Source organism: Mobula birostris, chromosome 7, assembly GCF_030028105.1.
Source record: "Mobula birostris isolate sMobBir1 chromosome 7, sMobBir1.hap1, whole genome shotgun sequence".
Classification (NCBI taxonomy): domain Eukaryota; kingdom Metazoa; phylum Chordata; class Chondrichthyes; order Myliobatiformes; family Myliobatidae; genus Mobula; species Mobula birostris.
The window spans coordinates 68089032-68101092 of record NC_092376.1 but is presented as its reverse complement, the minus strand read 5'-3'; the positions used below and the strand labels follow the sequence as shown (position 1 = coordinate 68101092).

At 40.0% G+C, this 12061-nt stretch overlaps 1 protein-coding gene across 1 annotated transcript in view; it reads left to right on the top strand.

Annotated features, from left to right (window-relative positions):
- grm5b (glutamate receptor, metabotropic 5b) overlaps positions 1–12061 on the top strand; it is a 524660-nt gene that overhangs the window by 490262 nt on the left and 22337 nt on the right. Inside the window, exon 7 of the mRNA XM_072264355.1 lies at positions 498–1437. Within this exon, the coding sequence (XP_072120456.1) occupies positions 498–1437 (940 nt within the window). The remainder of the gene's footprint in view (positions 1–497; positions 1438–12061) is intronic.

The following is a 12061-nucleotide window of genomic DNA, read 5'->3' as shown; positions in this document are numbered from 1 at the left end:
AGAAGTCCAGGTCCAGTGGTATGAACAAGCATCACAAACTGGCATCTTCCTCGGTTGCAGTGAATGACAATGACGTCTCCAATGCCTTGTCATGCCCTTCGCTCTCCGCAGGGTGTTGCAGTTCTGCAGTTCCACCTTCCTGGCCATTCGATCTCACTGTAGATCTCATCCATCCGGTCTACTGGTGCTGACTTTGCATGTTAGGACAGGCATGTCCCTGTCCCACCAGGACGTGAGGCTGCCGGCTACCCTCCCCGGATTTAGCCCGCTTGTCAAAGCAGTGTACTGGGGTGTGGCTGCTGTCGCATGATATTTGGAGAGCAGTGTGTCCAGAGGGGACCAAAGGTGAATGATCTGTCCCGGAATGGACATGACAATTCCTTTCACCAGAAGTGCAACCCCTCCCTGGATACCCAGGCACCTCAATATACACTATTTGATAGTTAATTAGCCATATGCAATATTATGTTCACAATTGTTTTTTTTTTAATTTACAGACTGTGAAAATATTCCAGTGAAATACCTCAGATGGGGAGACCCTGAGCCCATTGCTGCTGTAGTCTTCGCCTGCCTCGGTCTCCTGGCCACCATGTTCGTGATGTTTATATTTATGGTATACCGCGACACTCCTGTGGTCAAGTCATCCAGCCGAGAGCTTTGCTACATCATTCTAGTGGGAATCTTCCTGGGATACCTGTGTACCTTCTCTCTCATTGCCAAGCCCCAAAAGATTTACTGCTATCTTCAGAGAATTGGCATCGGTCTGTCCCCCGCCATGAGCTATTCTGCTTTGGTGACAAAAACCAATCGAATTGCGCGAATCCTCGCTGGAAGCAAAAAGAAGATCTGCACTAAGAAGCCCAGGTTTATGAGTGCTTGCGCCCAGCTGGTTATTGCCTCCATGCTGATATGCATTCAGCTAGGGATAATTGTTTCTCTTTTCATAATGGAGCCACCAGAAGTCATTCATGATTACCCGACTATCCGAGATGTTAAGCTGATATGTAACACCACCAACATAGCCGTCGTTGCTCCCCTTGGATACAATGGTCTGCTGATTTTAAGCTGCACTTTCTATGCTTTTAAAACTCGGAACGTCCCTGCCAATTTCAATGAAGCAAAGTACATTGCATTTACCATGTACACAACCTGTATCATCTGGCTCGCCTTTGTTCCCATCTACTTTGGAAGCAATTACAAGATCATTACCATGTGTTTCTCTGTTAGTCTAAGTGCCACGGTGGCACTCGGCTGTATGTTTGTTCCGAAGGTCTATATCATTCTGGCCAAGCCTGAACGGAATGTGCGCAGCGCATTTACCACCTCGACTGTTGTCCGGATGCATGTTGGTGATGGAAAGTCATCCTCTGCTGCTAGCCGTTCCAGCAGTTTGGTTAACCTATGGAAAAGGAGAGGTTCATCGGGAGAAACTCTAAGGTAAGAGAAAATTTGTTATCCAAATCATTCGCTTTCCTTAGGATATTGTTTAATGGAGTCACTGCATTAATAATCTTTAATGTTGGTTGGAAATTAAACTTCTAAGATCATTGTTAATCATTTTGATGACATTGACCACAAGAATATACATTGTGATGCCTGCACATACACTCAGTGGCCACTTTATTAAGTACACCTGTAGACCTGCTCCCTCATGCAAGCATCTATCGTGTGCAGCAACTCAATGCAGAAAAGCATGGAGACATGGTTAAGAGGTTCAGTTATTGTTCAGACCAAACATCGGAATGGGGAAGGTCATCAGAAACTGATGATTTCCTGGGATTTTTCATGCACAGAGTTTACAGAGAATGGTGCAAAAAAAAAAAATCCAGTAAGCAGCAATTCTGTGGATGAAAATGGCTAGTCAATAAGAGAGGTCAGAGGAGAATAGCCAGACTGTTTAAGGCTGACAGGAAAGTAACAGTAACTCAAATATCACATGTTACCAAAGTGGTGTACGAAGAGCATTGCTGAATGCACAACACGTCGAACCTTGAGTTGCAGGGGTACAGCCTTAGAAGACCAGGGACATGCACCTGTACACTCAGTTTAAATGTTTGTTGTCTTGCTCTGAAATTTTCAACTCCAACATTATAGTAGAGGCAATAATCTATTTATTTTGATTCCATTAACATCCTCACTATGTTGAAATAGCAGAGGAAAATTGTGATAAATATCTGACAAAGAATCTGAGGAAATGATTTGATTGGCATTGATTACAAAATTATTACACAGATCATATGTAATGCAATGATACAGTATGTGATGTTAATGTTGTCAAATGGTTCAAATATTTAATATTGCTTTACCTTGATGGAAATGAGTCTGCTTTTCAACATCATTATCATCAAGCAGATATGATCGGGTTTTGTTTGTTGATTATTCAGTGACTGGCTGATTAGTAGAAACTGGAAGAACAGTAAAGTCGTTGGAACTTGTCGTCCTTTCCCCAGTGTCACAAAACCTCACAAGTTAGTAGTAAATTGATAGGATACAATTATTCACAATTAGTAATAACATTATTCTGCTTTGCAGCTTTTCTCCTTCACAGTCACCCTGACAATCTAAAAAACTATCCTACATATGAATCATTTTAAAACCAAAGATTGCATTAGAGGAAGTCTGAGCTTTGCTAGAAAACTAGAAGGCAATATTTTCCAGTGTGATCATAATGTCAAGTTGAGGAAGCAGACCACATATCTTCCTGGTTACTGCGATCTGAAACTACGTTTCAATTATGTGCTATGTTAACTGAGCTGGGTCCAAACTGTTGTCCCTACTCTCTACCTGCACTTCCCGGGCCAGGTGCAAGTGGCGAAGTGAGTTGTTTCTTCACACCAGCGCCTCAGGCAATGCACACGTAGGTACTGCATTCATTAGGGACAGCCAGCATGGCTTTGAACCATGGCCCCGTTAGGGACAGCCAGCATGGCTTTGCATGGGATGAGTCATGTTCTATTAAATTGATTGAGTTTTTCTGGGAGTTGAAGGAAAAGCTGTGGATATTGTCCATGTGGAATTTAGCAAGGCAATTGACAAGATCCCTCATGGTAGGCTCATCCAGAAGATTGGATGCATGGGATCCACAGTAAATTGGCCTTTTGGACTTAGAATTGGCTTGCCCATAGAAGGCAGAGGGTAGTGTTCAATGGGACTTACTCTGGCTCGAGGTTTGTGACAAGTGTTCTTCTGCAGGGATCTGTACTGGGACCTCTGCTGTTTGTGATGTACATGACTGATTGGAAAAAGACATGGATGGATAGGTTAGTGGGTTTACAGATGCTATAAAGATCGATGGTTTTGTGGATAGTGTGGAAGACTGGCAAAGAACATGCAGGAGATCAGACAATGTTAAGAGGCAGGGAAATGGCAAATCAGAATGAGAATCATGTTTATTATCACCAGCATGTGACGTGAAATTTATTAACTTAGAAGCAGCAGTTCAATGCAATTCATAATCTAGCAGAGAAAAGATAATAATAATGAAAAATAAAATAAATAATAATAAGCAAACAAGTAAAGCAATTACATACATTGAATAGATTTTTAAAATGTGCAAAAACAGAAATACTGTATATTAAAAAAGTGAGGTAGTGTCCAAAGATTCAATGTCCATTTAGGAATCGGATGGCAGAGGGGAAGAAACTGTTCCTGAATCACTGAGCGTGTGCTTTCAGGCTCCTGTACCTCCTGCCTGATGGTAACAGTGAGAAAAGGGCATGCCCTGGGTGCTGGAGGTCCTTAATAATGGACACTGCCTTTCTGAGACACCGCTCCCTGAAGATGTCCTGGGTACTTTGTAGGCTAGTACCCAAGATGGAGCTGATTGGATTTACAACCTTTTTCAGCTTCTTTCGGTCCTGTGTAGTAGCCTCTCCATACCAGAGACTGATGCAGCCTGTCAGAATGCTCTCCACGGTATAACTATAGAAGTTTTTGAGTGTATTTGTTGACAAATCTCTTCAAACTCCTAATAAAGCGCAGCCACTGTCTTGCCTTCTTTATAACTACATTGATATGTTGAGACCTGGTTAGATCCTCAGAGATCTTGACACCTAGGAACTTGAAGCTGCTACTCTCTCCACTTCTGATCCCTCTGTGAGGATTGGTATGTGTTCCTTCATCTTACCCTTCCTGAAGTCCACAGTCAGCTCTTCCATCTTTCTGACTTTGAGTGCCAGGTTGTTGCTGTGGCACCACTCCACTAGTTGGCATATCTCTCCTGTACACCCTCTTGTCACCACCTGAGTTTCTACCAACAATGGTTGTATCGTCAGCAAATTTGTAGATGGTATTTGAGCTATGCCTAGCCACACAGTCATGTGTATATAAAGAGTAGAGCAGTGGGCTAAGCACACACCCCTGAGGTGCACCAGTGTTGATCGTCAGTGAAGAGGATATGTTATCACCAATCCGCACAGATTGTGGTCTTCTCAATCAGGACTGTGGAAATGATGGTATTAAATGCTGAGCTACAGTGGAGCTTAATCCAGCCAAGCTGAGGGGAATCATGATAGAAGTTTATAAGATTATGAGGGTGTATACAGAGTAGAAAGCCATTATCTTCTCCCATGGCTGAACAGTGTAATATTAGAAGGCATGCATATAAAGTGAGAGAACGTACATTGAAGAGAGAAGTGCACTGCAAGTTGTTAACTTGGAGAGGTCAGTGCCCGGAATGTGCTGCTAGTGGTGGCAGCAGAGGCAAGTACAATGGAGGCATTTATGAGGCTTGTCGATAGGCGCATAAATATTTAAAGATCAGAGGAATGTTGACATTGTGTAGGCAGAAGGGATCAATTTAATCAGGCAGTTCAGCACTACATTGTGGACTGAAGGACCATTTCCTGTGATGTACTATGTTCTATATTCTATTCCTACAGCCTTTGGCAGGAGGCAAGCTTCAGAGTTCAAATTACCTTTGCACTTCCAATCTCAAGGTCTGGAACTCCATTGAAGGAATAAGGACCTTCCTAGAGCAGGATCAGGGCAGTCGATTTCTCAGGAATTTCTTTGGATCACCAGAACAGCTGGGATCTATCTTTGGACTATCTATGTTATTCAGCTCTTTCTTGCTTGACAAAGGTATATAAGATTATGAGAGGCATTGATAGAGTGGACAGCCAGCACCTTTTACCCAGGGTGGCAGTGCCCAATACCAGAGATCATGCCTTGAAGGTGAGTGAAGGAAATCTTAGGGGAGATATTAGAGGTAGGTATTTTACACAGAATTGATGAGTGTCATGAATGTATTGCCATGTGTAGTGGTAAAGGCTGATATAATGGGGACATTTAAAAGTCTCTTAGATAGGGACATGGATGGAAGAAAAAATGGAATGTTATTGGCTATCTAGGAGGAAATAGTTAGATAGGTCATGGAGTAAGTTCAACGAAGATCGATTATGCTCTTTCTTCAAACCAAATGGCCACACCCAGCAAAGTCAGACGTAGAAATGAATGTACACTTCACAAACTGATACCCCGAAAGGATTATTTTTTACAATAATCTAGAACATTCATGTTTAATTCTTGAATCACTTGACTTACTCACTTCTAACACAAGTTGCTATGAAAGGATCTTAATACTTTAAAGCTGCTGTGATGGTATCTTACTAACACAGATGTGATTAATGTAATTACATTTTTGATTAGCTATTGTTTTATATCGATCTTCTTGCAAAGTGACTTGTCCTTGAGGCCTGCAATGCCTGTTGCTAACCATAAAGATAAAGATTAGATTTATTTGCCACTTGTAAAATGCATCATTTGCATCAAATGAAGTCAGTGAGGAAATGTATTAGGCAGCTCGCAAGTGTCGTCACGCTTCCAGCACCAGCACAGCATGCCCACAACTCACTAACCCTAACCATACACTCTTGCAATGTGGAGAAAACTGGAGCACCTGAAGGAAACCCATGAAGTCACAGGAAGAACGTACGAACTCCTTACAGACAGAGGCTGGGATCAAACCCTGATCTTACAGCTGACACTCTAATAGTGTTAGACTAACCACTACACTACCGTGCTGCCCCATAACAATTCCTCACTTTGGCTGTCAATTTCCAGTCAGTTTTTCAGGAACGTAATCAGAAACTGCAACTTGAAAGCAGAAACCTACATCCTTCAGTTATAGATCTTTGGTGACACTACCCACTTGATGCTGGCTTGAAATTCCACTTGGAAAATAAATCATTAAAGTAGTGACAAGAAAAATACTGGAGATTTAGATTTAGATTATGAGATCACTCTGTCTCTTTTATTGTCATTTAGAAATGCATACATGCATTAAGAAATGATACAATGTTTCTCCGGAGTAATTTCACAGAGAACAGGACAAACCAAAGACTAACACTGACAGAAGCACATAATTATAACATATAGTTACAGCAGTGCAAAGCAATACCATAATTTGAAGAAGAACAAACCATGGGCACGGTAAAAAAAAGTCTCAAAGTAAAAATTACATCAAAATAAAAAGGAGAAGCTGGAATTGTACTGTTGAAAATGGCTGAGTGGAGCGCTGAACCACCCTGGTATTGAAATGATGAGAAATGGGTAACATTAACTCCCAACTTCTTGTACATGTCGACTGTGAGTGGCTTACTCATGTAGCCAATGGGGAGCTGTAGCTGACCAGAGAGCAGATAGTTTTTCAATACCTGGGAACACTTCAAGTTTGGTTTGAAGTCTCTGGTAATGTGTGAAACACAGGCTAAACTGCATGAGTCTCAATGGAAGTACGTTTAGAGGGGACCTCCGTGTCATCAAGGGAACGATGGCGTAGGGAAAGGTCTCTTGACAAAAAAGAAGATAATCTGCCCCAAAGTCGAAATTAGACAAATAGTTAGTATTGTATAACTATATCAATAAAAGGAGCAAGGATGATGTCTAAGAACAAGAATAAAAAGTCCGCTCAGAAGGCTGATAAATACAAAGAGACGCAGCAAGACGAGGGGCCTAGCTCCCCCACAGCTAGCCAGGACCGAGGTATTGAGGAAGAATCAGTGAATCTGACTTTGATTCTCAGAGAGATTTGTGAGTTCCAACAAGATAACAACAAACAACTGGAAGATATTAAAGGAGAAATAGTAAAAACTAACTTGAGGTTCGATGAAGCCGAAGCGAGGATTGTAGGGACTGAGGAGAGACTGCAAAATGCAGAGGAAGTGATAGCAGAAATGCTAAAGCTACAAGAGCAGCTCCAGTGGAAGCTAATAGACCAAGAACGCCGCTCAAGAAGGGAAAATGTGAGGATCTATGGAGTTCCCGAAGGAGCCGAAGGTAAACCCGGATTGGTGACTCTCTTCGTGGAGAGGCTGCTTAGAGAGAACCTTGATATACCAGATGCAAAAGTCCTACAGCTAGAAAGGGCTCACCGTGCGTTGGCACCACAGCCTCGGGCAGGTGCCCAGCCCAGATCGATTCTAGTCAGATATCTCAGTTACAGAACGAAGGAAGAGGTGCTTAAACGGGCATGGCAAAAGAAAGGTTTCATGTGGAGCAACTGTAAAATCAGCTTTGACCACGATTACGCACCGGGGATCCTTGCCAGATGGAAGGAATACGCGGAGGCATGGAAGGTCCTGAAAGAAAACAACATCAGATTCCAGACCCTGTATCCAGCTCGGCTAAGAGTCTTTTACGATGAAGGGACAAAAACCTACGCTACAGTGGAAGAGGCAACGTCGGACCTGATGGACCGGGGACTACCCATAAAAGTTATCACCCAACCGGAGTTGTTACTGGAGAGGATTCGGCAGAAGTCATGGCAACCAGTGCGGCGAGGATGCTCCACGCGGACCGGAGTGTCAAACTACAAGGAAAAACTGCAAATTTTCAGATGTGAACATACAGAGAGTACAGATTAATTAAGAGAAAGGACTGAAAAGAGTAAATCAGACTTAAAGGTAAAATGAAAGCTGGTAACTGCAGATAAACTAAACGGAATAACTTGAATGATAGCAATATGGTCGAGACATAAAAAGGAGACAATTCTCTATGATTGTTTACACTGCTGAAGGCCCTCTAACACAGGGTGAAGATAGAGGTTATCCCTCTGAACTGAGGCGGGTCGGTGCTCAGGCCTCACTGTTGGAAGTCGGGGAAAATTTTCAAATGTTATATGTTCAAAAATGTCTAGGGTGTGGTTTTATGTTCTGATTTACTGTTAAGAAGGAATTGCTTACTGTTTGTTTAGAAAAGGAGAGTGTTCTTTTTCTATTACAGAAAAATGCAGATTGAACTGGTAAAAATAATTTCCTATAATGTTAATGGGGTTTTGAATCCAATTAAGAGAAATAAGATTATGTCTAAATTAAAAAAAGAGAGGGCACAAATAGCTTTCCTTCGGGAAACACACATGAGCCAATCCGAACATGCAAAATTAAAAAGCATGGGCTTTAAGCATGTATTTTATTCATCATGTAAATTGAGCCACAAAAGATGGGTAGTTACTTTAATATATCAGGTGCTCTTAATTATGAACATATTTCAGAGACTAAAGACAAGGATGGACCATTTGTAAAAATTACAGGAAGAATAGAAGGTACTGAAATAACATTGTTGAATGTTTATGCTCGACCAGGTTGTGAATGGTCATTCTATAGACACATTTTTGACCTAATGGTCAGTTTTCAAGGGGTAGTAATCTGCGGAGGGGATTTTAATATGAGGTTAAACCCTGCATTAGATTATTCATGAACAGTTACTCAGAATAGGAAAGTGAATTCATTGATGGAGGAGTTGGGAATTATAGATGTGTGGAGGGAATTACACCCCACTAGTAAAGACTATACACATTACTCTTTCCCTCATTCAGCTTATTCAAGGATAGACTTTTTTTTTTATATATAATATAGATAGACTCAGGATAAAAGACTGTAATATTGCAACAATTGATCTGTTGGATCATAGCCCAGTCTCTATGTCTCTAATCCTGGAAAGGGAAATGAGGAAAACACTATAGAGGTTAAATTCACATGTACTCAATAACCTGAAAGTAATGGAGAGATTAAGGGGAGAAATCAAAGAATACCTAGACCTTAATGACATGGGAGAAACATCACCAGTGATCTTATGGGATACATTGAAAGCTGTACTGAGAGGGAAAATTATTTCCATTACCACCCACGTGAAAAAAATCAATGCACAAAAATTAGCAGACCTTCAAGGAAAATTAAAACAACTTCAAGTTGTAGGTAACAACAAAATTAATTCTAATTTAAAACAGGAAATTAAGAAATTGCAAAGTGAAATTGTTGATATTTATACATATGAAACTCAAAGAAATTTTCTTTACCTGAGACAAAAGAACTATGAAGTAGGAGGTAAATCAGCTAGATTATTAGCATATAAATTATGTAAACAACAAGCAGACAATACAATTCATAAAATAAAGAATCCAAAAACAAAGCTTGTGGAGAGTACAACAGGGAAAATTCAAGGGAGTTTTGAAACATATTATCGAGAGCTGTACTCTCAACCCCAGGCCTCCAGTGAGCCCTATATAGACACTTTCCTGAATTCTTTAGATCTACCCAAGCTCACAGATTTACAAAATGAATGCCTATTAGAACCAGTAACTGCCAAAGAACTGAACGTGGCCATCTCTAGATTAAAGGCCAGAAAATCTCTAGGCTCTGATGGGTTTACCTCAGAGTGGTACAAATCACTGAAGTCACAGTTAGCCCCATTATTACTTAACACCTTTAATTGGATCTTACAAAGAAGAGAAATTCCACCTTCATGGAGAGAAGCAATTATTTCAGTTATTCTTAAAGAGGGTAAAGATAAACTAGAATGTGGTAATTACCGGCCAGTCAGTGTTCTTAATTTGGATTACAAATTATTTACATCTATATTAGCGCGCAGACTGGAAAAGCTTCTACCTGGCCTCATCCATTTAGACCAGACTGGATTTATTCAACAAAGGCAAACTCAGGCCAACATAAGGAGAACTTTACACATACTAGAACAGGTTACTAAGAACGGGACAGAGACAATGATAGTGGGATTAGACACTGAGAAAGCTTTTGATTCAGTTAGTTGGATATTCCTATACCATACAGAGTGTTAGGGAGATTCAGCTTTCAAGAAACATTTATTAAGGTAATCCAGACTTTATATGACAGCCCTACAGCTTGAATTAAGATAAATGGGGACCTCTCTGACTCCTTTATTTTAGAGAGAGAAACTGGACAGGGATGCCCAATTTCTCCTCTCATTCTTGCACTATATATTGAACCTCTTGTCCAACTAATAAGACAGAGTGAAATTGTAAAAGGTATCAAGGTGGCAGGGATTGAACAGAAGGTGGCGTTATCTGCAGATGACATTTTAGTCTATCTGAGTGAACCAGAAAAGGCATTTATGGGATTGTTTACACTGTTGGATGAGTTCTGGAAAATATCAGATTATAAAATTAATGTAAAGAAAATGCAGGTTATGTCCCTAAATTATACAATATCCAAAAAACTGCAGGATACATATGATCTTAAGTGGGAAGCTAAATCATTAAAATATTTAGGAATAACCCTGCCAAAAGATCTTTCAATGTTGTCACAGGTAAATTATGGGCCATTAATTTCAGAGATAAAAACAGATATACATAGATGGAATCTTATCCCCTTTTTTAAGTTTAAATTCTAGGATAAATACCATAAAAATGAATATTCTCCCTCGGTTACTTTACCTTTTCCGGACTTTACCTGTGGAGGTGGTGGACAATAATCAATTCAGGGAATGGGACAAATGGATTTCCCACTTTATCTGGCAAGGAAAGAAAGCTAGAACCTGATTTAACACGTTACAGTAAGGGAAAGAAGGAGGAGGTATGGCATTTCCTTGTTTGAGAAATTATTTTTATGCTTCACAGATAACCCCTCTGTTATATTGGTGTAATAGGGAATATAAGACTAGATGGAAGGAAATGGAATTTGGATTGGTTGACAGTTTTCCTCTACAGGCCTCAATAGCTGACAAAGGATTGATGGCCAAATTGGAAAAGTTTAAAAACAGCTGGATAAATCTCACATTAAAAGTATGGCAGAAGGTGGCTAATTCATGTGGAATCAATAACATTTGAAAACTTTTCAGATGGTGTGCATATGATACCGAATTCCTTCCCAGCAGAGGAGATAAAAGATTTGAACTATGGATAAAGAAAGGTCTTACAACCTACCCCTCAGTCACACATAAAAGAGTATTACAAAGTTTTCAATCCCTGTAGGACAAACATGGCCTAGAACATAATGACTTTTTTAGGTACCTTCAAGTACAACACTATGTTAACCAGAGTTGTAGATATACAGACTTATCAACAGTAAAATGAGAATTTTTCAAGATTCTGAATTCAGCTTACAGATCAATACCAAGTAAATCTATTTCTCGATTATGTAATGCCCTCTTCAATGATAAAAATGTAAACACATTGTATATTAAAGAGAAGTGGGAGAAAGAAGCGGGGTTGGTACTTTCAGAGGAGGCTTGGGGGAAAATATGCAGCTTTCAGTGGTCCTCGACTAATTTTTTGATTTGGGAGAACATTGTTGAAAAAATATTATAAGATACTTCAAGACCCCATACCAGGAAAAATATAAAGACACAAACGTGACGTGTTGGAGAAGGCTTGGCTCCAAGGAGGCAAATCATTTCTATATTTTTTGGGATTGCCCTAAATTAAGTTTATATTGGAAAGTTATTCACAGAACATTAGCTAAGGTATTTAAGACCCAGATACCTCTGAACTTTGAGACTCTCTATTTAGGGCATGTATTGTTTTTGGAATAGAAGAAGATATAAAGCTGCTGTTGGCCCTTTTAGCGGCAAGTAAGAAATCAATCACCAGAAAGTGGCTAAATCCAATATCACTGACATTAGGAGATTGGCATGAAATTATTTTGGAAATATTTAAAATGGAAAAGATGACTTACTCTCTGAGAATTCAAAAAGAAAAATGTTATCAAATTTGGAATAAATGGATTGCGTTCATAACCCCAAAGCGAGCAGACTTTAGATGACTCTCCTAATGGTTTATATTGCTTTGCTCATCAACATAGTAATAGTG